Genomic DNA, 26,466 nt, shown 5'->3' with positions numbered 1-26,466 from the left:
CACAGAGACCCCATGTCCACACAGAGACCCCAAGGCCCATGGAGACCCCAAGGCCCATGGAGACCCCATGTCCACACAGAGACCCCAAGGCCCACAAAGACCCCAAGGCCCACAGAGACCCCATGTCCACACAGAGACCCCAAGGCCCATGGAGACCCCAAGGCCGCTGCTTCTAGCCCAACCGTCTGCTAAAAACCAAGGCACTGGGATCTGGCCCCGTTGTCAAGAGTCTGGGGTCGAAGAAAGGTACGACTTTGAAGGGTCTTCCAGAACTTCGAGCGCCCAGTGGACAGCCTGCAGAACTTTCCTTTGGGCCCCAGCAAACACTTTGACGTTGCGGTACGGTTGTCAGCATCTCAAATCAGGAGAGCTCGCATTTTCAGTATTTCCCAGGTTCTGTCGGAAATGGGCACGTCCGGCAGCAGTGACCTGGAGCCCCGCTGGATCCCCCTTTGGACCAGCAGCCTCGGCACCCACCTCGCGCCCCCCTGCACCTCACTGTTTTGCTCCATGCACCGCCTGCCCAGCCCCTGCAAGTGTTGCCCTTGAGCCTGGAATTCAAACCCAACTTTTTACCTTCGAGAAGCAGCTACGGACCTGACAAGGCAGGAGGCATCCTGCCTCGAGGTCCGGACTTGCAGTGCTCTTCACAAGGTGCTCCGCCCCCCGCCCATCCCAAAGCAGTGGGCGCTTGAGGAATTGGGGGTTCACAAAAAGGCCAGCTGTGGCGTGACACAAGAATTCAGTTTAATCAGATATTCCATCCTTCTCCCTCCCTCTCCCTCACCCACTCCTCCCCACAGGGAAGGCCAGTCAGCGGCCATCCTGACAGGAAGTCCGCTCTCTCTCTGGTCACAGAGCAAAGTCAGAGGAGAGGCCCCGGGTGTGAGGGGCCTGGACTCCATGGGGAGCGCGTGAAGGGGGCTGCGTGAGCGCCTTCCGCTTACAGACGTGAAGGACAGCCTCAGTATCTTGGAAAGGAGGCGACGTGTGGCTTTTCTGTTTCCCCCTTGGTTCTTGGGGAGCCTCTTCCCCGCTCTTACCAAGGCACGGGGGAGGGACAGATTTGGCAGGCCAGAGAAGACCCATTAAAGACGGTGTCAAACTTGAGCAGGACGCCCAGGGAGGGGACGGAGGCCAGGCCTGGGGACGGGAGAGCCAGCCCCTCAGAAAGCTGTTCCCAGGGCTCTGGCCCAGCAGCCACCCGCCCACACCACTGTCAAATACTGGGCCACTAAGTGGATGTGGCGGCCTCTCCTGAAGGTGGGTACGGAGCCCAAGTGACCACAGTGACTGATGCCATGCTCTTCCTGAAGGTGAGATATGTAGGCTTAGCGGGGGGGCCCGGGCCCAGGCAACTGCCACGAGTCTTTCACAACACAGGCACCTTTGGGCCTTCTGGCTCCCGAAAGTCAAGGGCGAAGGGTGGGAGTGTGCCTGGGCTGCCGTCCTGTGCAGTCCGCCCTGCAGGTGCACCTCTGGACCTCGAGCCCCGGCCCAGCTTCAGGCTTCTGGAAGGGGAGTCTGCCCACGGCCGCCTTCTCCCTCGAGTTGGAGCTTCAGGAGACCCTCACGTTGGCGGGCAGGCCCGCAGAAGCCAGCACGGCCAGGCACGTGGCCAGTAACCAAGGGAGGCTCTGTCCACCCGCATTTCCACTACCGGAGGCAGTGGAGGTGGGCGTCCGATCTCTGGAAGGCAGCTCAAGGCAAGGACAAACGCCAGCCGCGGAGGGGGTGGGGGCAGAGGTGCCCCCTGGGTCGCTGTCACGCACGCGATGGGCATTCTCTGAATGAACGTCCTGGGGAGCCTGGGCCGGGCGGCTGGCGGCCAGCGCTCTTCCTGACCTTGCGTGGGGTCCCTACAGCACTGGGACCCATTTGTTGTCCCCGTTATAGAGAAAGGACTGCTTCCCAGGGAGTTCTGGATTGTACGTGGCTATGAGACAAGAAAGAGAGAGAGAGAGAGAGTGAGAAGCCCGCTTGCCCAAGCCACTGGCATCTCCAGCAGAGCTGACAATGTTGGGGGACCTTGTCCTGGTCCCTGGAGGCAGAGAGGGGAAGGGACTGGCCTGGCCACGGAGGGACTTGAACACTGGCCTTTAACTCCCTAAAGAAGAAAATTAACACGCATTTTCTATCAGATTTGGGAAAAAAAAATATTGAGTAAAGCAATACTTTTAAAGAAGCGAAAAGCGAGGTGTTTGCTTGGTAAGGTTTTGTTTTTTGGTCCAGATATTTCCAGAAGGGTGCCTGGCTGGCTCAGTTGGAAGAGCATGTGACTCTTGATCTCAGAGGTCTGAGTTCAAAGCCCCACACTGGGTGTGGAGCCTACTTTAAAAAAGAAAAAAACAAAAACAAAAGAAATTTCCAGAAAAGTGAAAGCCATGACAATTGCAAGTGCTTTCTCTAGGACCAGCTGCCAGGACCACACAGGGGTGACTAGAAACTCTCATTCTGATGCCAGTTTGGTTCTCGAGGGCCCAGGCAGGTCTACACCCACTGGAGACCAAGCAGGCATGTGGCTCCCTCTCAGGCCAGCCCTCAGGGAAGCGCACCCTGGCGCAGGTGATCCCAGCAGCAGGAAGTGGCCTGCCCCTGTGTGCCACATGCCCATGCCATGTGCAGCGTGGACCAGACACTCAGGAAGAGCTCCTCAAGGGGCACCTGGGTGGCTCAGTCGGTTGAGCGTCTGACTCCAGCTCAGGTCATGATCTCACAGTTCATGGGTTCAAGCCCTGCCTCGCGCTCTGTGCTGACAGCTCAGAGCCTGGAGCCTGCTTCGGATTCTGTGTCTCCCTCTCTCTCTCTCTCTCTGACCCTCCCCCACTTGCACTCTGTCTCTTTCTCTCTCTCTCAAAAATAAATAAACATCAGGTTGCCTGGGCGGCTCAGTCCGTTGGGTGTCCAGCTTCAGCCAAGGTCATGATCTCACCTTCATGAGTTTGAGCCCCGCTTTGGGCTCTCTGCTTTTAAGCACAGAGTCTGCTTCAGATCTTCTCTCCCCTCCCCTTTCTGCCCCTTCCCCACTCACGTGCTTTCTCTCTCTCTCTCTCAAAAAATAATAAAAATTTTTTTAAAAATAACATTTAAAAAAATACTAATAATAAAAAGGAAAAGCTCCTAGATGCCTGGACCAAACAGAGTCAAACAAGGCTCCTCGCCAATCCCCGGGCCTCCTGGAGCCACTGCGTGGTTGGAGCATTAGTACATTTGCCCAGCCCAGCTGAGTCCTGCCCGGACTGAGCAGGTGACCCCCAGGTCAAACCTCTGCAGTTTTCTTGACTTGATTATCATCACATCTCCCAGGCCGAAGCCACGAGAATGACATCCCCTGTCCCGTCCGCCTTACATTGTACTCAGCGGTATGTTTGGAGGGGAAGGTGTCCCCCCTCCCAGACCCGGGGGGGGGGGTGAGGCCACGCTGCATCACCTTTGTCCCCTAGGGTAGGAGGGAGCATCGTCAGTGCTCACTGGACGACTGATTTGAGCAGACCTAGCAGCCCCCTCCGCTCTGCCTTCCTCCTCCCACATCACCTGCCCGCCAGTGCCCATCAGTCCCCGGTGCCACCAGCTCTGGCCAGTGTCAGGGAGTGGCGAATAGCTAAGAGGCTGTGAGGGAGCCACAGAGAGGCCAGGGGGTACAGAGACCACCCGCTGGAGCCATTAGCTCCCACATGGGTCCCAGAGGTGACAGGGTCCCACGGCTTCAGCTATCTGCAGAGAGGGCTTGGAACCAGACAGCCCACAGGAGCGGCCCGGAGAACGGTCCCCAGCTTGCTGCGTGAGAACAGGGCGCAGAGGGGAAGCAGCCCGGCGCTCTGCCCTGCCGCTCTCACTGTGGCTCGGGGTGCACCTTGCTCTCCAGGCCGTCCCCAGCTGTAAAGTGACTCTGCCAGAGCAGGCCAGCGATTTAAATAGTTTCAAGAGCATGAAATTGTTGGCCTACCGGACAAAAAGCTATGGCCCCTTTCTCCAAATAATAATAATAATAATAATAATAATAATAATAATAATAATGTCTTCATGCTCCAAATCTGCAGACAGTTTCAGGGTCACAGACCCCTCTGGATCCCATCTCTGAGCCTCTTGGACATTCATGGCTATTGGTTATGAATCCCTGGACTGGATTAACTCTAAGAGTCCTTTCACCTCGAAGAAAATCCTTTCATACCCCAAGAGTGCAGACCTAAAAGTCTTCCAGATGACTCTAACCTCTGTAACCTGCTTGGCAAACAGCCCACGAGTCAGTGACATCTGATGGCCCAGGAATGACAAACACTTCGGGATTTGGTTTTTACCATCATTTAGAACAGTCCCCTCACCTGGGCCAGGCAGGTCTGGCTCGGACGGGGCTGCTGTCCACCGGCGGGTGCTGGACACGAACGACGCGCTGGAGATGAAGTGTCTGGGAGGCCCCGCGTAGTCCACGATCTCGTACTGACCGGGGCCTGGGAGCGGCGGCTTCGGGGGCAAGGACAGAGGCTGGGCGGAGAAGTTCAGGATGGGGTTTCTCCTTCAAAAAAGACATGTGAAGATAGCGCTAAGGCAGGCTGTTGGGGAAATGGTTGTCTTTAGACACAGACAAGACCTGCCCAGCACCGAGCTGTCTGGGCCGCTGGCACAGTCCTGTGGCCCCACTGCTAGGGAGCTGGGGGCCCTGGACCTCGCTTTTCTCCTCTGCACAATGGCGGTTTTCACAGCACTTCTCTCATGGGCGTACTGCCAGGGTTCAACGCGAGGATGCCCCTAGAACGCGGTGGGCAGGGCCCGGCCCTAAGTGAGAGCGCCATGCGCATTGTTGTAGATGATGTCGCTGAACCGGTCTGAGATGGCAGGCCTGGTGGCGCCCGGCTGGGGCTCTGCGTAAAGAACTCGGGCCTCGCGCCGGCACTGTGGGAAGAGCGTGGGCGATCCACTCCGGATGTCCGCCATAGCCAGGAAGTGGGACAAGGCACCCCGAATTCCAGGGATTTGCCACCCCGGCATGAGTGGACCTCAAGAGACCATCCAGTCCAGCATTGGCATTGCCGAATCCTACTGCGTACCTTCCTGGCAGGCAGGGCGTGGGCGGAAAGCAAGGTGCACGACACCTAGCTTTGGCCTCACCTTTGGACACAAGGGCATTTTTAAACATGGAGAGCTAGAGGGGACCTAGAGATGTCTTATCCAACCTCCTCATTGTGCTAAAGACGCCGGCGCTGAGAGAGAGACAGTATGTCACCCAAAGTCCCCGAGCAAATGGGCGGTAATGACAGCACCAGCGCTTGAGTCTCGGGGGTTTAGCAATTTGGGGGAGGCATCATGGCAGAGGGGACTTTGTGAGTTTTAGAGTCACACAGACCTGGTATCTGCATTCCTGTCATCCCACCTACTGGCTGTGAGACCTCAGACCAGCCCTGGACTCTTGATGCCTGCAGGGAAGAGAAACGGCACCTCTCTTTATAAGGCAGCTGAGGAGCGGAGGAGAGGTGTGGCGGGACTGAGCAGAGCACCAGCCCACAGTACCTGCTCAGTAAAGGTACTCATTGTTATGATGAGTCTCCCGCAAGCCCCGGCCTCCTGCTTGGTCTTAGAAGCAACCAAGGCTCAGGAAAGAGAGGCTAGGGGGCCCCCTCACACAGAGTCACCCCGAGGCAGGATGGCCGCTCCTGATGACCGAAAGTTATCGTAGATCTGCTCGAGGCTGCCGTCTTATAAGCCACGTGGACGCTTGTATTTAGAACCAAGGTGCCCTCAGGAAGACGAGAGAAAACACTGCCTCTTTCTTCCCCTCCAGGTGACATGGGGGACCTGGTCATTGTGTGTGATCAACCACTTCTCTTAGAAATAAAAGCTGGCTTCTCCTTGTTCTGGCTTGTGTCTCCCCTTCAGAGCACCCCCAGAGGCTCGATGAGGGCGTGACTGACCTCCCTGAGAGACAGGCCTGATTCCTCAGCGAGGAGCTGGAAGGGGCCGACCATGGCGTGAGCTCACCCCCCCAGTCTGGGGCGCCCCCTCGCCCCATGCTCTGAGAAGGCCGTGGGGGGTGGACGCTCCTAACCGGGAACAGCTTGCAGGAGGCTGGGTCCGTGTCTCATCAGGATTCTCGGGTTAGAGAGGTCCCGCGCCCTCCACTCCGCCAATGTGCCCAAAGGGGCTCACGGTGTCCCCTCAGCTCTCTGCATCTTTAAAGAGTGCCAGGGGCACCTGGGTGGCTCACGTGGTTAAGTGTCCGACTCTTGGTTTTGGCTCAGGTCATGATCTCACGGTTCGTGGGTTCGAGCCCCACATCGGGTTCTGCGCTGGTGGCTTGGACCCTACTTGGGATTCTCTGTCTCCCTCTCTCTCTGCCCTTCCCACACTATCGTGCTCTCAAAATAAATAAATGAACTTAAAAAATAAAGAGTGCCAGCCACGTGTGCAGCCCTGCGCCAGGCACTCTGTGCTAAGACACAGGCCCTGAATGCTCCCAAGGGCTTGACAATCCACAGCTAGGGACAGTCATGACTGGTGACAACATAAGGAAGTACAGGCCTTGCACCCAGACAAGCTTGGGCTTGAACGTGCACCTCCCCGCTCACCAGCTGTGTGTCCTTGGAGGCGTCTCCTGGCCTCCCTAAGGTTCAGTTTCTTCATCTGTGAAATGGGCGATAACAATACCTTCCATCCAGGATTGTTATGAAGATTAACTGGTGTTTTACTTGTATTATTATTTTTTTAAAGCATGGAATGTTGGAATAGAGATTCAAAACACTGCATTCAGAGAGAGAGAGAGATTCTAACTAAGCAAATCCAGAAATCTGCCCGAGAGGAGGTAACATTTGTCCCGAAAAGCAAGCAGGAATTCTTCAGATAGGAAAGCTAGGGAAGGAGGCATTTCCAGCAGAGGAAACAGAGGGGCAAAGGCACAAGCTGTAGCTGCACGTGGCAAGAATTGGGACAGAAGGGCAAAGGCCGGGCCTCCCAGACCTGCCTTCAGCGCTCCACAGGCCACTCAGGACTTCTAGACTGTTCACCTGACCATCCACCCTCAGAGGCCCTGCTGAGAGGCTGAAGGAAAAGCTCCTAATCCGGCCTAATCTCCTAGGCCCCTTGCTCCCATCTGACCTTCCAGAAACACCCAACACAGACTCAGTCTATAGCCGCTCCGTGCCTGTGCCGGTGCTGTTCCTTCCACCGGGGGCACCTGCTTTCCCTGCAAACTCTGATCGTGCTTCCGTTCATATGCCCTTCGGGGAAACTTCTGTGGCCACTGCCCTCCCCCTCCCCCACCTCCCCTCCTGCCGCTCCACTGAGGCGCATGGGTTCTGGAGCCAGCCGGACCTGCATGCCACTCCTGATCCACCATCTTCATCTATGGTGGATCTACCACCATTCTCCCCAACAGCAGGGCACTGGCAGCATGGCACTAGGTGACATCCGTGAGAGCCCTTAGCTCTGCGTGGCTGAGCCCTTGAGATGTTCTAGACATTCTTCTTTTCTCCGCATGGAACATGCTAGGTTTCCTATGCTCTTTATGTGCCTTGCGCTTTAAGGCGGGGGACTGCGCCTGACTCGTCTCTGAGACCCCATCCCTACTCCCAGACATTCGCTGAACTGCGGGGAGAACGGAGAGGTTGCATCAAGTAGGGGAGCCCAGACCTCTGAGCCCCACCTGACGGATTTATCACCGTCCAGGGCTGCTCCCTCCGTGGCCAGGCGGGGCCGGGCAGATCACAAAGGTCCGGCTGCATCACACCCCGGCCGGCCCTCAGTGCCTCGTGGCCGCTGCTTTTATGGGCCTCATTGCGCAGTTATAAAAGCCAACTTAGTCCTGCCCCGTAGAAAGAAAACATCTATCAAAGGCTCTGAGTCGGCCGCAACTGGATTAAGAATGTTTGCAGCTTCCAACGTGAGCTGTTTGCAAATCGCCCAAGAATAATGAATGTCTCAGGGGACTCAGCGGGTCACTCGGGGAAGGGACACTCCCAGGCACCGCTTCACTCTGCCTCGGGGATTCCCAGGGTCTGGAGGGATAAATAAAAGGGCAGTTTTTCTCTGCTCATTAAAGGGCAGCTTGTTGCCCCTGGGGTGGAACGCAGTATCTGTTTAACAGGGTCGAGGGTGACAGATGACAGCTGCTTGGGAAGGTGCATCCCATAGCTAATTGAAAACCTCAGGGGAGCCTTAGGTGGGTCATCGTAATTACCCAGATTGGAGCGGGGCCAACAGGGTTTGATCCTGGAGCTCCAGCTGTGGCGGGACAGCGTGTCTGTGCAAAACCAGGGGCTTAAAAACTCCAGGAAGTAGAGCAAGGGTTAGGGAGATGTCAGTGGGCGTTTCCCCTCATCGCTGTCAAGTGTGAGTGGAAGGCAGCGCCCAGGAGGGACCATTTTGATCTCCACAATAGCCCTTCTCCTGCCGCACCCTGGTTCCCTGAGCCCTCTCTGAGACAGAGACTGAAGACCTGAAGCTGACACTCCTCCTCTCTCCTAGGGACACCCCCCACCCCCGGAAGCTGATACAAGCTCTTAGCTTTGAGTTGCCAGGTGGCCACCTCGCAGAGACCCCCTGCCAGCCCTTAGCACGGCCTCTGCCCTCCAAGGGCCACCCAGGAGGCAGCGAGTGAGGGCAGAGGACCCGCTCGCAGACCTCAGTGAAAATACCAGTTACATGTATGGAAAGCTTACCGTGTTCCAGACCCAGCGAGCTATCTTACTGCATCCTTGCTAGCACATTACCAAGCGTTCATGCCACAATCCGCAGGGTTGAATTAGAATTCCTGGGAGGGAGGTGACCCTCGCCCCGCCCCCAGGCCCCCAGCACCAGCCTGATTTGGAGCCTGTCGTGGTACACTTCCTCTGGGCCATGTTGCCTCCGCAGCCCCTTCTCAGCTCTGTAGGCTGGCGAGGGGAGTGGGGACAAGACAGGCCCATGCCCGGCCCCCTGCAGCTCCCCGAGCCTTCCCAGGACACCAGCCGGACCTGCATGCCACTCCCGATCCACCACCTTCATCTATGGTGGATCTACCACCATTCTACCCAACAGCAGGGCACTGGCACTTCACCTCCCGGGCTTCACTTTCGTTGGTGGGTCACCTGGGACTAACAGCTGTAGGGCTAATTAACACCTCCCGATTCTTCCTCTAGAAAGCAGAGCCGAAAGATTGTTTTTGCAAGCTGGGACCCTCCCCCGCGAATAGAGAGCCAAGTGTTTGCAGTCCAAGACAAATAAGGACACAAATGACATCACATGGGTGTGACGCCTGGGCTGCTTGTGTTTGCCGAAAAGAAACATGCGAGGGCTCTCAGATTCTCCACCGCTGCCCACACTGCCCTGGAGAGCTAAAGGTGCTCAGGCTTGGTGCGGACAAAGCCCCAACCAAGGTACATAGAGATGGGGAGGAAACAATGCAGACCTTCTCAGGGGCTTGATGATCCCAGCAGGAGGCCCCCAGTGGCTCCTGTCCCTCTCTTGCCTCCAGGGACACAGGAGAGGAAACAGAAGGCCAGTAGAGAGGCTGGAGCCTGGACACTCCCTCCATACCACACCATTCAGCCGTATCTTCTCATTACATTAACTCATTTCTTCATTATTCAACATAGGCAGGCGGATGCTGGTTTAGGCCAACCCATAGCATGCTTGAGTTTCTTCTTCTTCTTTTTTTTTTTAATAGTTTTTTTATTTTTGAGAGAGAGACAGAGCACGAGTTGGGGAGGGGCAGAGAGAGAGGGAGACACAGAATCTGAAACAGGCTCCAGGGTCTGAGCTGTCAGCACAGAACCGGATTCGAGGCTCGAACCCACGAACCGTGAGATCATGACCTGAGCAGAAGTCGGACACTCAACTGACTGAGCCACCCAGATGCCCCTCTTCTTGTTTTTAAATACAATTATAGATTATCAGCTTCCTCCTTTCCATGTCAATTAAAAAATTTATATATTTCAGGAGCGCCTGAGTGGCTCAGTCAGTTAAGCGTCTGATATCGGCTCAGGTCATGATCTCATGGTTTATGAATTTCAGCCCCGTGTAGGGCTCTGTGCTGACAGCCCAGAGCCTGGAGGCTGCTTCAGATTCTGTGTCTCCCTCTCGCGCTTTCTCTGCCCCTCCCCCACTTGCACTCTGTCTCCCTCTCTTTCTCTCTCTCAAGAATAAATAAACATTAAAAATTATTTTTAAATTTTATATATTTTGGGGCTCCTTTCAGAGTCCAGGCCGGCTCTGTGTTCGCTGCCCCTTATGTGCTCTCCTGAATGCTGTGGTGAGCAAACACAGGGTCATGGAGTGTCGGACGTGGAGAGACCACACCTCTTTTCCCACACGAAGAAAGGAAGGCTGAAGGAGGTTCTAAGAGCCCCCCAGACCACAGGGGCTGTTAACACAAATGTCCTGCCCAGGGCACCATCCGCTTATCAGGGTGAACCCACGTGGGGGTCTGTCTACTCACCAGGGTGAGCCCAAGTTTAAGAGACACTGGGTTTAGTACGTTTTGTTTTGTTTTTATGTCAGGACATCTCAGAGCCTTTAATTAGGCCATGCACACCACGATGCTCCCCGGGGGCACCGGGTACATATTCAGTGCTCCCTAGAGTTATTAACCAAAGAGCTGTTGTTCACAAAGCACCACGGAGAGCCAGTGACCCCCAGACACCCCCAGACACACCAACACCGCTGCCCGGCACTGGCCGGAAAGCCCGCCCTTGGGGACCTGTGTGGCCACGCGACCTCGGGGCCGTGTGCTCCAGCATTTGGCCGCACTGCCTTTGCTTCACTCGGAGCTGCTCCCAGGTGGCCTGGCCGAGGGTATGGATGTGCCCTGATCACCGGAGCGCCCCCACCGCCTCGGACCCAGAGACCCAGAAACCTACAGAACCCGTTGACTAATAGACGCAAATGCCGCAAGATGGGAGTTATCATAAACCGCCGGTCCAACTTCAGCAAACGCCAAATGGCACTTCTCTGGAAGAAGCCGCTCCACACTGAGTGTTCTCCACCCTCCTCGTCACCATTTCCTCAGAGAAGCTTCCAGATTCGAGCTAGGGGCCTGAGCGGCTCATGCCGAGAACGGCTGCCCGCTGTATGCTCCTATGCGAGCAGGATCCTGGAGAGCAGCAGCACCTAACCCGCACAGGAGCCCTCGGAGAGAAGACTCGTATCCCCGCTCGGTGACACGGAGACAGGCTCGCGGAGAACAAAGGGCCAGAGCCGTGACTCACCTGGGTCTGCCAACTCCAAGGCCTGGCCTCTTCTTCCCCACTCTCTCTGCTGACCCGGTAAGGGAAGGTGTGCAGCCGGGCCCTGAGCCAGCCGGGAGGTAGGAAGTCCCTGACGTTCAGAGAGAGTGTGTTCCTGGAGTCCTGCCCCACGTTTGAGTCCTGGAGCCCGTGAAGGGTCAGCCCAGGAACCGAAGGGCAGAAGGGACTTACCCAGTGGATCCCGTCAGTCCACCGCAGGTCTGGATCCCTTCCCCAGAGCCTGAGTTTGACGCAGCAGGTTCATCTCCTGCTCTCCCTGTACCTGATCAGAGTGTGCCAAGGTTGCCAGCCTCCCTCCCCGGGTTGCCTGGACTTCTGACCCATGGTGGGTGTGAGCCTGACCACCTGCCTGACCTCCTCGGAGGGGCTGCCCAGCAGCTCAGCCCTCCCAGTGGTCTCTGCTGCCCGGAGAGCACTACACCTGAGTGAGGTCTCGGATGGCGACAGGCAGACTGACCTGACAGTTAGTTCTAGAAGTTCTAGAACCATCTGAGGAATAAATAAGCCCTGTGAGTTTTTGAACCAGTTAGGTGAAAGTACTATTAAATGCACAGGATATTAAACATGCTATCACAAATCCCTGTCTTCCCTTTTGAAATGCGTGTGAATGTTAAGTCACCATTTGCACCTGCTACAGGCCAAACATATATTATAAAACCTGAAAGCAGCACTACGAGGCGTGAATCATCCCTACTTTGCTTCACAGATGAGGCCTTGGAGGTTCAGAGGGCTTAGTGCAGTGCCCAAGGTCACACAGCATGAAAAGAGCATGGCTGCAGTTCAAATCCAGCACGTCTGACCAACTCCAAAGTCTAGACTTGCAACCGATTGGTACAAAACTCAAACAGCCCCATGCTGCTGTGTATCCCTGCCACCCCAGGAGAGATTTTATGGTATAAAAATAGAATAACGTTAGCACCAGGATAGCACAACATCATGAAGAATGTGGAAAGATCCAGACAGTCCTGAGCCTGATTCCTAATGGCATTCACATTAGCTGCATGGAGTTGGGCAGCTCCTTAGCTGCCCCGAAGCCTAGCAATGAAGAAAGAATAATAATTCTTGCAATAGGGTCATTATGATGGTTGAATAGGGTACTACTGCTAAGTTCCTGGCGCATAGTAGTTGCTCAGTGAATATCATGCATTCAGTAAGTGTTTACTGAGCACCTACTATGTCAACAAGGGCCCTTGGAGAGTGAGTGGCCTGGTGCCGTGTTCCGCCAAGCAGTGATACCCCTTCCTTTTCTGCTTATGTTGGGCCCTTCCCCAGAACCACCTTACAAAAGAAAGATCAGAATAATAGGACTCACGGGAAAAGAGTCTTCTTCAGACTTTTGATGTGATCACTGGGGTTGTAATAACCAGGTCCCGGGCCAGTTGATGTCAGTTTTAATTCACGTCTCGTTTTTGATTTAAAACAAGACGTTAAAGCCTTTGGTGACTGCTTCACAAGGGATTCGTTGATATTATAATGCCCTAAGAAGAAAGACATGTTAAAACAGAGTAAGGGAGGCGCCTGGGTGGCTCAGTTGGTTGAGAGTCCAGCTTTGGCTCAGGTCATGATCTCGCGGTTTGTGGGTTCGAGCCCCACATCAGGCTCTGTGCTGACAGCTACCTCAGAGCCTGGAGCCTGTCTTCAGATTCTGTGTCTCCCTCTCTCTCTGACCCTCCTCTGCTCATGCTCTCTCTCTCAAAAATAAATAAAACATTTTTTAAAAAATAAGGAACTCATCTCAAATAAATAAAAAGCAATACCTTACATGTAAGAATGCATTTAATGACTATAAGATGATATCACTCCAAGATGGTCAAATGGAGGGGCTGCCTGAAAACAACACTCACCCTTTCTAGAACATGGGCCATGTGCACCACATACTTAGCTCATTTAATCCCCCCAGAAGCCCAGTGGGTCATTGTCACCTCCATTCCAAAGAGGAGGAAACGGAGACTTGGAGATATTGAATAGTTTGCCCCCCAGATTTCTTCTAACGAGAAACTAAGACCTGTTTCCTCCTCTGTAAGTAAGAATAATTCTTCCAACAAGAGGGTGGTTATGATCATTGAATAATATTTAGGTTCTAGGCATACAGTAGTTGTTTAGTAACTATTATGCAATTGACAAATATTTATCAAGCACCTACTACGTGGGCCCAGGGCCACCTGTCTCCAAAGGCCATGCTTTTTTCCCCACCATGTCCTGTTTCAATAGAGAATAAAATTAACTTGCCTCGAGGAAGAAGAGAATGACCTGGGCATTTAGGAGGCAGTCTCAGCCCAGAATTGTCAGCAGCCCTGCCGGTGGGTGCAGGCATTTTCCAGTGCAAAGCAAACAAGAGCCTTGAGGACATCTGTCTGGACCCACTACTTAGAAATTAAGGGAATTATTCCACATACGGGAAAAGCTCTAAGCGTAGAGACGCACCTAAGAGCAGCGGCTGCAATGTGAGAAGGGGTTAGTGGCCTGACTGTCCAAGACCAGGGTAAACCACTGTCATGGAAACAGCAGCCCAATCTGGTGGAATGTCAGCCCTGGACACAATAAATATGGAGACCATGAAGCCACATGGCAACATTCTGGAAAATAAAGGTGAACGCAAAAAATAAAATAACACCTAAAGTCCCTGTACGCTGATGACTTCTAGGTATGAATGTATACATCCGGATAAAAACAGGTGGAGGGGGCCCATGGGGGGCTCAGTCAGTCGAGGGTCTGACTTCAGCTCAGGTCACGATCTCATGGTTCATGAGTCTGAGCCCCACATCGGCCTCTCTGCTGTCAGCAAGGAGCCTGCTTCGGATCCTCTCTCTCCTCCTCTCACTGCCTCTCCTCCATTCTCTCTCTCTCAAAAATAAATAAACCTTTGAAAAAAAGAGATGGGAACCCAGAAAAGTGGAAGCAATTACATTAGTGTAATTAGCAATTACAATTACACTCTAGGTGGGAAAAATATTTCAAGTTTTCTAAACATGATAAAGTTGGTTTTGATTTAAATAAAAATTTACTTTTGCATTGCAAAAGTACTCAAAACAACAATATGGTACATATTAGGAGGATTTTATTTAAATGATAACACCCAGTGATGGCAAAGGCGAGGAAAAACAGGGGCCTCCCAGTAGCAGGAGGAAATTACCCGTCTGCTGAAGAACAATTTGGCCACCAATATATAGAACCTTAAATATCTTACATGCTTCTGACTCAGCAATTCCACTTTAAGCAATTAATATAAGGAAATAATCCTCATTGTACACAGCCGTGAGCTGTAAGGAGGTTTGCTGCCTCTCTATTTATATTAGTGATCTGTTTAAAATAACCTAAATTTCCCATAAGAGGTCATTTGTTCCTTAATTTATGCTACCGTCATGCAATGGAATACCATACAGCCATTTCAAAAATGACATTCTTAGAAGGGTTTCTAATAACATGAAAAGGTGTTCCAAATATATGCTTAAGTTAAAAAAAAATATTTGCTTCAGATTCTGTCTCCCTCACACTCTCTGCCCCTCCCCTGCTCATGCTCTGTCTCTCTCTCTCAAGAATAAACATTAAAAAAAAATTTTTTAAGAGGGGAGGGGCGCCTGAGTGGCTCAGTCAGTTAAGCGTCTGACTTTGGCTCAGGTCAGGATCTCACGGTTTGTAAGTTGGAGCCCCACATGGGACTCCGTGCTGACAGCTCAGAGCCTGGAGCCTGCTTCAGATCCTGTATCTACCTCTCTCTCTTCCCCTCCCCTGCTCATGCTCTCTCTCTCTCAAGAATAAATAAACATTAAAAAATTTAAGAAAATGTCCAGTTTGCAGCCTTGGTAATATTGGTATATAATCTCTTATATTAGGTTCTTTTTTCTTCCATTCATGTGTAAATATGTATACATTTATGTATATGTTATATAAAATATGTTTCCCCCTCCCACAAAATGGCTAAAGCAACGCTTGCCTATCAAATGCTGAAAAGCAGAAGCAAGGGGAAGAGCACTCATGATCCTACGGCCCCGAGAGAACCAAGTATGAGCTCTGGTGTATTTCCTTCCAGTCTTTTCCTGAGTGTGGTGGAAATCTACGTGGTGTTGAGCTCAAGACGCAGATTCAACTTGGTAGCCTGCGTTTTGCAAGTGACACTTTAACATAGGTGTTTTCCCTTAATTGTAATAACCTTTTTCTATTTTAAGGAAAAAGAGAGAGAAGGACATTTGTGATGAACTTGGCAAATGTCAACTTTAGAAAATCCAAGCAGCAAATGTGCGGAGGTGAGCCTTATGCTTGGAATTGAAGGCTGGCCGGTCCTGGCCCCCAGCCCCTGAGGTAGGGCCACTCAGAGCTGCTGGGACGGGGACCCCGTGGGACACATTTGTTTCCCCCAGTGGGAGAAGCAGCAGCCAGAGTTCTTTCTGAGGGGCAGGGCTGACTGTTGCTCCCAGGAGGGCAGTTTCCCCAGCAAGTTTCTGAGGCAGCAGGCAGAGGTCACTGACGGGCCCCTGAGCCTGCTTTCCACGTATTACTTTTGTCTATCACATGGCGATCAATAATAGCTGTGGCTCCGTTTCTGAGCACGTGATTGCTGTGGCCCAACAGTCACCGGCATCTGGCGATCGCTCGATGAGAAATGCAAAGCCTGTGACCCACAGTAGGAATTCAACAGACACCTGCGCCCACCTCTCCCGGTCCTGCTGGGTCGCTGGCGGGCTGAGAAGGTGCCCACACCCCGGGGCTCACGGCAGGGTCTCGGGCCAAACTCCAGGGGTGCCGGCTTTGTTCCCTATAAACAAACAAGGTGGGGCTTTGCCTGTGATGACGCAAGGCAGGGGAGCTTTAGCGGGGCTTAGCCTCCTAATTAGGGCTGGTTTTGTTATTCAGCCTCAGACTGATCTTCTCAGCTTTAATCTGGATTTGGTGAAATCCGAAGGGCGAAGGGCGCTGCAGTTTTACCCACACCCCCTCCTAGAGGCGGGATCACAGAGGCAGCTCCCTGCTCCTCCCCTCAGCTCTGAGGCCCCCCGGGGCTCCCTCAGGGGTGGGGGGGTGTCTTAAGGACCCATCGAGGAAGGTGACGAGGGCCCCTGGAATACGGATGGCCATGGCAGCATCGCCAGACCTCTCTGGAAACCTCTGGCTGAGGCTGGAACGAGGGAGCGGGTCCCAGAGAATAGGAAGGCGTTACGCCTCTCCCAGCCCACGGAGGAGGACACTTGCAGGCCACCTCTCGGGGCACGTTCAGCAATCATGAGGGGCTGACAGGGGCGACAGTCTCCTCAGTCGGACACTCCTGGACTTAGGCCTGCCATTTGTTAGCTGGGGGACGCCGAGCAGGTCACCTCCACTCTTGGAGCCCCCCCTCCCCTGAAATGCAGGACTAAGCAGAAGACAGGTGCATGAGGACGGCACAGAAAATACTCAGCGCAGAGTGGGCTCTCCGTGAACAGAGCTCCTGTCCGCTGGTGAGTGACTAGTTGATGAGGTCACCTGGAGGCTCAGGAGGCAAGGAAGGATCTGGACACTCAGTGCATGGAGGGCCCCCGGTGGCCCGTGATAGTCCGTGGGACTTGTGAATGTGCCGGCGCTGAGGCGAGAAGCCGCTTCCCCAGTGGGACGGGAGACCCGGGCTTCTCCTTAGCCATCTCCTTTCTGCTCAACACTTGTTCAACATCCCCTTTCCCCCCAAGCCTAACTCCGTCCAAAGAGACAGCAGACCTGGTACATTAACCCTTGGTCAAGGCCAGTGCCAGGTGGCTGCTTACCTGGGGCAGGTCCTGTGTCAGCGATAGTGAGAAATCCTCTCTGGGTTTTGGACATAAACCCGGCTCGGGCACAGACATTGTTTCTCTGCTTGCAGCAAGAGACAGAGGCCTGTGGGGGGAGGGGGAGAAAACAAGCATGGTGTGCCCAGGGCCTTCCCTTCCTTCTCTTTGTCATTGAGCCTGGACGAGGGGCACATCGGGGTAAAAAAAAAATCACATGTAAGCCTGTCCTCACAAAACGAACTGACATGAATAGAAAAGGTCCCAGTGCCTCTTCCGTCACCCCGGCTGGAAAGGTCCATGAGTTTGTGATCCCTCTCAAATGTCTAGTCACCCAACACGGCGCAGAGGACCGTGCCTGGAAGAGAGCCCGAAGACCTGGGCGCCAGGCTCATGTCTGTCACACACGGGACGTGGTTCTGCACAAGGGGTTCGATTTCTCTGATTTTGGGTTTTCTCACCTGTAAAGCAGATCTGACAATCCCCACTCTTCCTGACGCAGTAATTTTCATTATTTTATTCTATGCCTTTCGTTCCTTTCAGTACCCTTAGTCCTACGTATCTCTACCCCGATTCCTTACTGTTCAAACTGCCCTTCGTTTATTTTTATTTATTTTATTTATTTTATGTGTTTTTATTTATTTTTGAGAGACAGAGACAGACAGTGCGAGCAGGGGAGGGTCAGAGAGAGGGGGAGACACAGAATCTGAAGCAGGTTCCAGGCTCTGAGCTGTCAGCACAGAGCCTGATGCAGGGCTCAAACCCATGAACTGTGAGATCATGACCTGAGCCGAAGCCAGATCCTTAACCAACTGAGCCACCCAGGCGCCCCAGCTCTTCGTTTATAAAAGCAGGATTTGGGGTACACCAGGGTACCCCAGGTACATCATGTAATTTAAGATTCTGATCAGATTTATAACACTCCCTCGTCCCGACTTTTCCGGACTGACCAGAACTTAGGCATTTTAACCGATCCCCACACTATAAGGTGTGTATAGCACTTTAAAAATAACAGGGGGAAGAAAAGAAAAAAAGAACACTGAGATCCTTCTTCTGTTATACGTGAATCATAAATATTTGAAATGCCAATTTGCAGTCAGTCCCCTGTATTCATTAGATAAAGGTGCAATAAAAATCGTCTATACCATGACTGGGCCTATTTACCCATCGAGTGAAACTGTTTGCTGCGGCCAGAATGGTTTGATTTTCCGAGATATTCCTTTGAAAAAAAAAAATGTTTCTCAAGCAATGCAGATGGCATTTTGATTTCGTGTTTACAAAGGCAGAGGAATTTAGTTTTTCCCAGGGTCCTCGGGGCTAGAATGCATGCGGAGAGGGCAAACCAAAACATCGGACGCAGAGGCTAATTACTGGACAGAGGCCAGCAGCCGGGGCGCCGGAGAGGAGTAATAACACGGTACCAAGAAACAGGATTGGACTGGGGGGCAGGGGGTGGGGATCGCGGTACGTGGAGGGAAAGAGAGGCCCTGACAGGGGGCTGCCGGGGTGGCTAACAGGATTAACGCACACGCTGCTTCCCGAGTTGACTCAACCATTGTTCTCCGGGTCTGCAAAAAGCCTCCCGTAGACAAAACATGGTTTCAGCCTGAGTCCTCGCCTGCACAGAAAAACAACTGAAAGAGGGAGCAGTTTGGTCGACTCTGAGTGTGTGTTACCGGAAGGTGCCATCCTGCGGCGAGGCAAACAGTCTGTTCCACCAGCAGGGTGGGAAAAAAAAAAAGTGAAGCAGGTTTACTGTATTACCAGTGGAGGGGAGATCCAAGATATAGTTGAGTAGAAAATGCACCTATTGTGGATGGCGTAATCCTAATACCGGACGTAAGGATGGGGGAGGAACAGAATATGTAAGGAGTTGCACCTGTTTTGAATGGCGCTTTGCTTTAGAGAGCAGGGTTAGAAGAGAACTCTCCTTTTCTAGTTCAAGCATTTCTATAACGCTTGAATATATTTTATGAGGAGCATGAATTATTTTCACAGTCACATTAAAACCACAATCAACAGAAAACAAAAACAAGCACTTGGAATTGGCCCATTGGCAGAAGGTCCGAGCTCTGTCTTGGGGAACGGTCTTTTCTAGATTAACAGCTATATACCGCTGGGGGTAATTCTTTCAATGTCATAAACATTTATTGCGAGTGCCTGGCGTGCCGGGCCCTGCACGGGGCAGTGGGGTGGGAAGGGAAGGAGCCCATGGTGGGCTGGGGGGGGCAGACGGGTGAAACAGTAACTACCGGTTTCAGGAACGGCACAGGAACAGTGGCCGAGCACCTCTATTATCGCTTTCTTGGCCCGGGCCCTGACCTCTCTCCTGTTAGTATAAGAGCTTTCTAACTGGTTTTTCAAAAGCCACTCTTCACCCACACTGTGGTCCATTCTCCACATGGCTGCTGGAGGGGGCTTTTTAAAAAGTACATCAGATGATGCCATCTCACACAGCCCCACCCCACCCCCAGACGCTTCCACAGAGAACAAAATTAAAGATCTTTAGAGTCCTGAGTGAGCTGGTCCCTGCCTATCTGTCTGGCTTCCCCTCATCCCCTCTCCTGCTAGCGAATGCTACTCTAGCCGTCTTCTTCGAGTTCCCCAAGGCTAAGCTGCTTGCTGCCCCAGGACCTTTGCATATGCTCTTCCCTCAAGACTTCAAGTCCTTGGGTCAGCCTCAGCCTTCTCTGACCACCCCGTCTAAAGTACATGACACTGCCACCCCCCTGTATTTTCTATATATTCTCTCCCTCGGGCTTTGACTGTTTGTCTTCCTCAAAGCTGGCCACAATTTGTAATTATTTTGCTTCCCTGTTTACTAGTCTTGTCTTGAGTTCCCAACTGGAATCTAAGCGGCATCACTGCTCTGGCACAGAGTAGCCACAGAATGCATGAAGGGAGGCCCAGCAGGGCTGGGCCATGATGACTGACCGCTCTCCAGCCCCCCCCTACCTGTGCTCACTGATGTGCAAATGGTCCCTTCCAGTGGGGGAACTTTGGGCAAATCCCTCCCCCTCTCCGAGCACCAGCTTCCTCTTCTGTGAGTTGAAGATAACCCACTTCATGGACTCTTGTGAATATTAAATAAGATGCATCCAGGGGCGCCTGGGTGGCTCAGTCAGTTAAGCCCCTGACTTCAGCTCAGATCATGATCTCACAGTCTGTGAGTTCGAGCCCCACGTCGGGCTCTGTGCTGACAGCTCAGAGCCTGGAGCCTGCTTCGGACTCTGTGTCTCCCTTTCACTCTCTCATTCATGCTGTCTCCCTCTGTCTCTCAAAAATAAATTTAAAAAGATTTTAAAAAATTTTAAATAAATAAGTAAATAAGCGGACTCGATAATGCTTAGAATGGGACATGGGCCTTGGAAGGATTTCATCCTCCTCCGCTTCATCTTCAGGCTCTGATTATCCCAGGGGAAGACTGTGCAGAGCCACCCCTCCCAACATAGTAGGCGCCGGCCATCAGCACCAGAAACATGGCTGGTCCAGATCAAGATGTGCTGAGAGCATAAAATACACACTGGATTATAAAGATGGAAAGCATATAACACATAAATTCTTTTTACTTATAATTATATATGATTATAATAAAATTTGTAATCAATAGTTTTCTATTGATTTGATGTTGAAATAATGTTTTGAATGTACTAGTTAAATAGAATATTCTACTAGCATTGATTTCACCTGTTCCTTTTTACTTCTGAATGTGGCTCCTGGGGAAATTTAAATGATGGATGTGCCTCCCATTATATTTCTAGCGGACAGGGCCGGCCTCACAGGCATATATTGCTTTGAGCACGGTGTAATGGATTTGATCGATCACAGAAGCTGGGCAGGGGCCTTGTCGTCAGAAAAGTAAATATTACTGGAAAGTGTTATAAAAGAAAAAGGCGGGGCGCCTGGGTGGCTCAGTCGGTTGAGCCTCCTGCTCTTGGTTTCCGCTCAGGTCACCGTCTCACGATTCGTGAGATGGAGTTCCAGGCTCTGTGCTGACAGAGGAATTCTCTCTCCCTCTCTTTCTGCCCCCCCTTGCTCCCACTCTCTCTCTAAAAATAAATAGGGGCGCCTGGGTGGCTCAGTCAGTTGAGCGGCCAGCTTCAGCTCAGGTCATGATCTCACGTTCGTGGGTTCGAGCCCCGCGTCAGGCTCTGTGCTGACAGCTAGCTCAGAGCCTGGAGCCTGCTTCCGGTTCTCTCTGCCCCTCCCCCTCTCATGCTCTGTCTCTCTCTGTACCCAAAATAAATAAAACATTTAAAAACATTTTTAAAAATAAATAAATAAACGTTAACAAAAGAAAAAGGAAGTTAAAAATGAAGTATTCTAAGACCAAAATATTTTGTGACATGACCCGATAATATTAATGCCTTATGTATGATTCACGTCTTATGTTTTCACATTTGCTTCTTATAATAACCCCGTAGGGCAAGTAGAATTGATTCCATTTTACGCTGAGGCTCAAGAGGCGAAGTGACCTCCCCAAAGACAGCTCTGCTGACCTCCATGCATAGCGGAGGCTTCGTGTGTCCAGGGCTGTGCTGAGCACTCAGCATACAGGACCTAATTTAGCATTTGCATTAACACTATGAAGTGGAAATGTGTCCCCATTTGACAGATCAATAACCTGAGTCCTGAAAGCCTAAGGGACTTGTCCAGAGCCACACAGTTCGTGGCAGAGGGGACATGTAAGCCTGACTCCATCTCTTAATCATTAATCTTACCGTCCGGCCTCCGTGACTACAAAGTGATTGTAACTGGTGGAGCGTTACTGTTAAAAAACCAATTTCTGATATAGAAGTACGGACGTGAACTTCCCCTAGAGGAACCTAAAAACAGGGTGGCAAATGATATACTTATTGTCCGTTATTGTCACGGATGAGAAAACGGTCCCAGGAAGGTTCTCTGATAGAAGTGATTACAGTAAGTATTCTCCAGGGACTGGCCTTCCCACTGCCCCCCCCCCCCCCCCCGCCCTTGACCTCCATGTTGCTCACATTTTTCTCCAGCTTCTGCAGATTCTCCCTAAAGGCCTTGCCCAGCCTCAGGTACCCACTGGGGAGTCAACAAATGCTAACTGATTTACTAATTGCCTTAAAATGCTATTTCCCAAAGCATTTCCTCCTACTCGATCTATTTTAGCAAGGCATTCATTCGATATATATTTAAGAAGCACACCCAACGTTCTTACATTGTAATGGTTTGGTGCGGGCGTTTCAGATTTGAGGACTTTCACAAAGCTTGGCAACTGAAACATGCTGGACCAGGAATTGCTGAAGTCTTTCTTCGAAACAAAACGTGAAGGGATGGTGTAGGCGTTAGCTGCTGGGTATTTAGAAACGGTGGTGTCCAAGCGGGCACGCTGCAAGGAGGAAGCCAGAGGCGTCAGCGTCTTCCATAGCCTGGCGGCTCCGCAGGCCAGATGTCAGGGGGATGGCGCCCAGCACCGGGCCTGAACGCGTTTGTAAAAGCTGAAACTGGAGCAGGTAACGAAGATAAACGGACCTCAGGCTTTGAGGACTTGCTCTTGGGGGATGCAAGTTCTGACCTGTTTTAACTTCTGTAAACTAACTCAAACTATTCATCTTATATTTGGGACTTGGCAAAAGTGATTCGGCCGTAAATGCATTGCCACCTGATTCCATTCGGGCCACTTACACTTGACTCATCAGCTGTTGGGTAATTTATATGATGGGAAGCTTTAGACTTTCTTCCTCCAGCCAAGGCTTTCCTTCTGAGTAAAACCTCACGTCTTATTTCTAAGATTAAGTAATCTGAATTGCTTAAGTTACAAGTTTGCTTCTAATGGCTTAAAGGCACAGGGTCCACGAGGCTCGCTGTCCACCTGCGCCCCGATCCCTCTCCTCACTGCTGATTTCAAAAAACCCTACAGTATTTTTCTGTTTCAGCAGAACCAATTCTACTCCTTCCAGGAAGCCATAATAAACTATTTTCAGTTAAAAAAAAAAAAAAGACGAAAACAAACAGAATCAGTGTTTGCCAAATGAAAAGGGGCAAAAGCCATAGAAACCAGGTGATAACATCACTTTACCCTAGGATAGTATGGCAAGTATTGGAGTCTGATAAAACAAACAAAAAAACCTCTTATTATTTCATGGTTAAAAGCTTGCGAACACTGCCCTGAGGTGCCTCAGACGGACAGGGGTCACTAACCAAACAAGCAGCGCAAGTGGGTGAGGCTGTGGGAGGGCATGGCCCCCGCCCCCACCAACTCCTCACCCTGGGCTCAGTGCAGTGGTCCCAACATCTAGTCTACGGACCACCGATGGTATGTGGGTGGATGGGCTCCCAGGGAGGAGAATCTTCTCGTCCAGAGTCCCAGCTGGTCAGAGTCTAACCTGGGTTCAAGTCCTAAGTCGGCCCCCTCCTAAGTGTCAGGATTCACTGATGTTCCTGGAAGTAAGGTCACCCCGGCCGCTTTGCTTTTGCACTTTGGGCAATGGCTAGCTGAGTACTTTTCAGGGGTGGTTGCATTTAATCCTCATGAGAAACCTGGGGAATGGGCATAATGATTATCCCCACTTTACAGACGAGGAGACTGGACTTTGTCCAGTAGATAAGGATGGAACTAACATTATCACCCAGGCCATCTGCCCCTCCTATGTGGTATAGATTAGCTAGCTCATTTTTTAAATTTTTGAATGGTTACTTATTTTTGAGAGAGAGAGAGAGAGAGAGAGAGAGCAAGCAGGGGAGGGGCAGAGAAAGAGGGAGACAGAGGATCCAAAGCAGGCTCCAGGCTCTGCACTGACAGCATCAAGCCCCATGCGGGGCTCAAACTTGTGGACCATGAGATCATGACCTGAGCCAAAGTCAAAACTCAACCGATAGAGCCACCCAGGCATCGTTTGATGCCTCGTTCTAAAGAGAAATGTGTCAAAAGGAATAAAGCAATACATGTTTTCATTTAGAAGATGAGCAGCTGATAAATGACCGTGGAAGGTTCTAGTTCGAGGAGAATCGCTATGCTCTCTCCTCTGCCCAGCGGGATAGGCGCATCTCTCCTCTTTCCTCGACACTCCCGTAGGAGAAGGGTGGGCAGGTGTAGGCAACAGATTAGGCAAGCGCGTTTTTCTAAAGCACTATTTCCTAAGTGTTTCTTGGCATGGCAGGTGCCTAAGGTAAGGTAGTGCTGGCAGCAGCAGCAGCAGGGGGAGAGTTCCGGAGCCAGATCAACCTGAGAGGGTCTCACAGCATCCCCCCCACTCTGACGTTTCATGATACGTGCCACCATGTCAAGTGTCCTGAGGAAAGCCCAGCCATACAGAGACCTAGCTATATCTCACCAGGCCTTTCCAAAACTTACTGGATCATCAAATCTTTTGGGCCTGGAATAGCTATTAACATGCTTTTGAGGGGGAAATTGTTCTAATTGTTCATTAGGAGCAAAGCTTCACACAGAATTGTAATAGAATCTGTCTCAGAGTATAGATGAATTAACACTCACTCAGACAGCTCGCCCTACCCCTTGACTTTAACTGCCGGGCCTGTGGTCTCCAATCTGGCCACGTGCTGGCACTCACGAACCTCTCCTGGGCACGGACACACTTTTCCAGAATGACTCCGGTCGCCACGCACATACAGGAAGGCCATGGAAGTCCCCTCCCACAGCCTGACTGCTCCACGTCTCATGAATAATTCTGGAACAAAGGTTTAGACTACGTCACTGAAGCTCTTTAAATTATTCGGACTTAGAGAGATGACAGATCCTCTCCAAAGGTCGGGTGTAGTGGTTCCAGCAATCATCAGGAAGTTTCTAGAATTTATAGGCCCACAGAGCGTTTTGGTCAACCTTACCTACGATCACACTCCTCCTGGCCAGACCAGCGTCAGGCAGGCAGGTCTTTCTCTGACGACTACTTTCAACTCCTTCTGAGTCTTCAGACCCGGAAAAGGAGGAGGTGACAAATATGGAAGTCACCAAGGGGGGGGGGGCGGGCAGAGGCATGAAATTCGCATCCGTGCTGAGAGGTGCTAGGTAAGATGTGGGGTCTTCTAACAGATGGCTACCAGCCTCTGCGGGCTGCTTACGGGAACCCAAATGTCTATAAAAGAAATTCCCATGCCCATCAAACAGAGAGGGGAAGCCGGCACCACTCAAGGTCTGCTTTCCTTTTGGGTTTGGTCTGTATGTTATAAAGACCTTTCAGGTGTGATTCGATTCTGTAACCCTCGGACCTTCCCTTGGGCATTTCTCCTCCAGACGGCCCGGCCGTCTGGAAAGTCGTTCGGAAAGTTACAGCGCACCAAGCCTAGGTGGGAGTGGATTGTGTGCTCTCACTCAGTCCCTTCTTGGGCACCAAGCAGGAATGGGCAGTGCCACTGACGGCCAAGAATTTCGCAGAGAGAAAACCTAGGTGTTGCAGGAGCTATTGCTTGTGACTCAGGCGGTAACACTCATAATATGTAACATGTTTACGGTGCTCCGCAGTTTCAAAGAGTATTTTGCGCGTTGTAATTTGCCCAGAGCCTTCAGGGAGTCTCCGCTTTTATGAGGCAACTGGGACACGGAAGGGTGACGTGCTTGAGGCCACGTCGAGAATCCACAGCTGAGTCAGGATTAGGTCTTAAGTCCAATCCCCTGTGCCAGAGCCTCATGAGATGGCATTTCTGTGGCAGGCGGCTTTCAGGTCTCTTTATTTGCAGGGCTTGGGGCCAGAAAGTGAGGCGGAGGCGTGGTTCCTCTGTAAGCTCACTGGGGGCCTGTGGGACACTTCAAGGTGTTTGCTGATGGGGTGCGAGCTCCAAAGTCAGCCCGCTCCCTGAGTCCTCAGCCCTGCCAAACTCAAATTCCAGCAAGTGGCTGCATTCAGTGTGTCTTAAATGGACCCTTTGTGTGGTGTGTGTGTGTGTGTGTTTTTTTTTAATCAGTTCCAATGTCAGGCATTATAATACACCTTTGCAAGAGATAATTTATTTAAAAAAAACTTTTTTAAATGTTTACATATGAGAGAGAGAGAGAGAGAGAGAGAAGGAGGGGCAGAGTGCAAGCAGGAGAGGAGCAGAGAGAGAGGGAGACATAGAATTGAAAGCAGACTCCAGGCTCTGACCGGTCAGCACAGAGCCAGACACGGGGCTCGAACCCCCGTACCGTGAGATCATGACCTGAGCCGAAGTTGATCCTTGAGATATAATTTTTAAAGGGACAGACGGCATACATATTTTATTGATGCTAATTTGGGTTTGTTTCTTTTTCACTTTCCTACCTCAGCCCGTCTTAACCTAGTTTGACCCTCTTCCTCTGCTGTATCTATTCTTGCCAATTTAAAAATATTCGAATAAAGAACAAGACAATCCTGCCTGATCTGGTCAGGGACATTAGCACTTCACAGAGTTCCTTGATCCTTAGAGCCATCCGCAAAGACAAAGACCCTGATTTCACAGAGAAGGGAAAGAGGGAGGGGAGGAAGAGCCCTACAGTTCAGGCCTGCCGCCTGCTCTCCTTTTGCTCCCATCAGACTTCTCCATCATTTGAATAATCCAGTGAGACCAAGTGGAGTAAA

At 51.6% G+C, this 26,466-nt stretch overlaps 1 protein-coding gene across 4 annotated transcripts in view; it reads right to left on the bottom strand.

The window, feature by feature from the left end:
* Positions 1 to 1,164: 1,164 nt before the first annotated feature.
* Positions 1,165 to 26,466, bottom strand: part of STPG1 (sperm tail PG-rich repeat containing 1) — a 51,050-nt gene continuing 25,748 nt past the window's right edge. For 3 of the 4 annotated variants that reach the window (XM_029948775.1, XM_029948773.1, XM_029948774.1), the window contains exons 5-9: positions 22,134 to 22,304; positions 16,946 to 17,054; positions 12,526 to 12,691; positions 4,323 to 4,513; positions 1,165 to 1,936 (exon numbers count right to left, since the gene is read on the bottom strand). In XM_029948775.1, the coding sequence (XP_029804635.1) occupies positions 1,860 to 1,936; positions 4,323 to 4,513; positions 12,526 to 12,691; positions 16,946 to 17,054; positions 22,134 to 22,304 (714 nt within the window). In that variant the 3' untranslated portion in view covers positions 1,165 to 1,859. The remainder of the gene's footprint in view (positions 1,937 to 4,322; positions 4,514 to 12,525; positions 12,692 to 16,945; positions 17,055 to 22,133; positions 22,305 to 26,466) is intronic. The other variant, XM_029948776.1, reaches the window with a different exon arrangement.

The sequence above is a fragment of the Suricata suricatta genome, chromosome 8 (assembly GCF_006229205.1).
Source record: "Suricata suricatta isolate VVHF042 chromosome 8, meerkat_22Aug2017_6uvM2_HiC, whole genome shotgun sequence".
Lineage (NCBI taxonomy): Eukaryota > Metazoa > Chordata > Mammalia > Carnivora > Herpestidae > Suricata > Suricata suricatta.
Note: the sequence above shows the minus strand (reverse complement) of the source record. Positions and strands in the feature narration are given on the sequence as shown.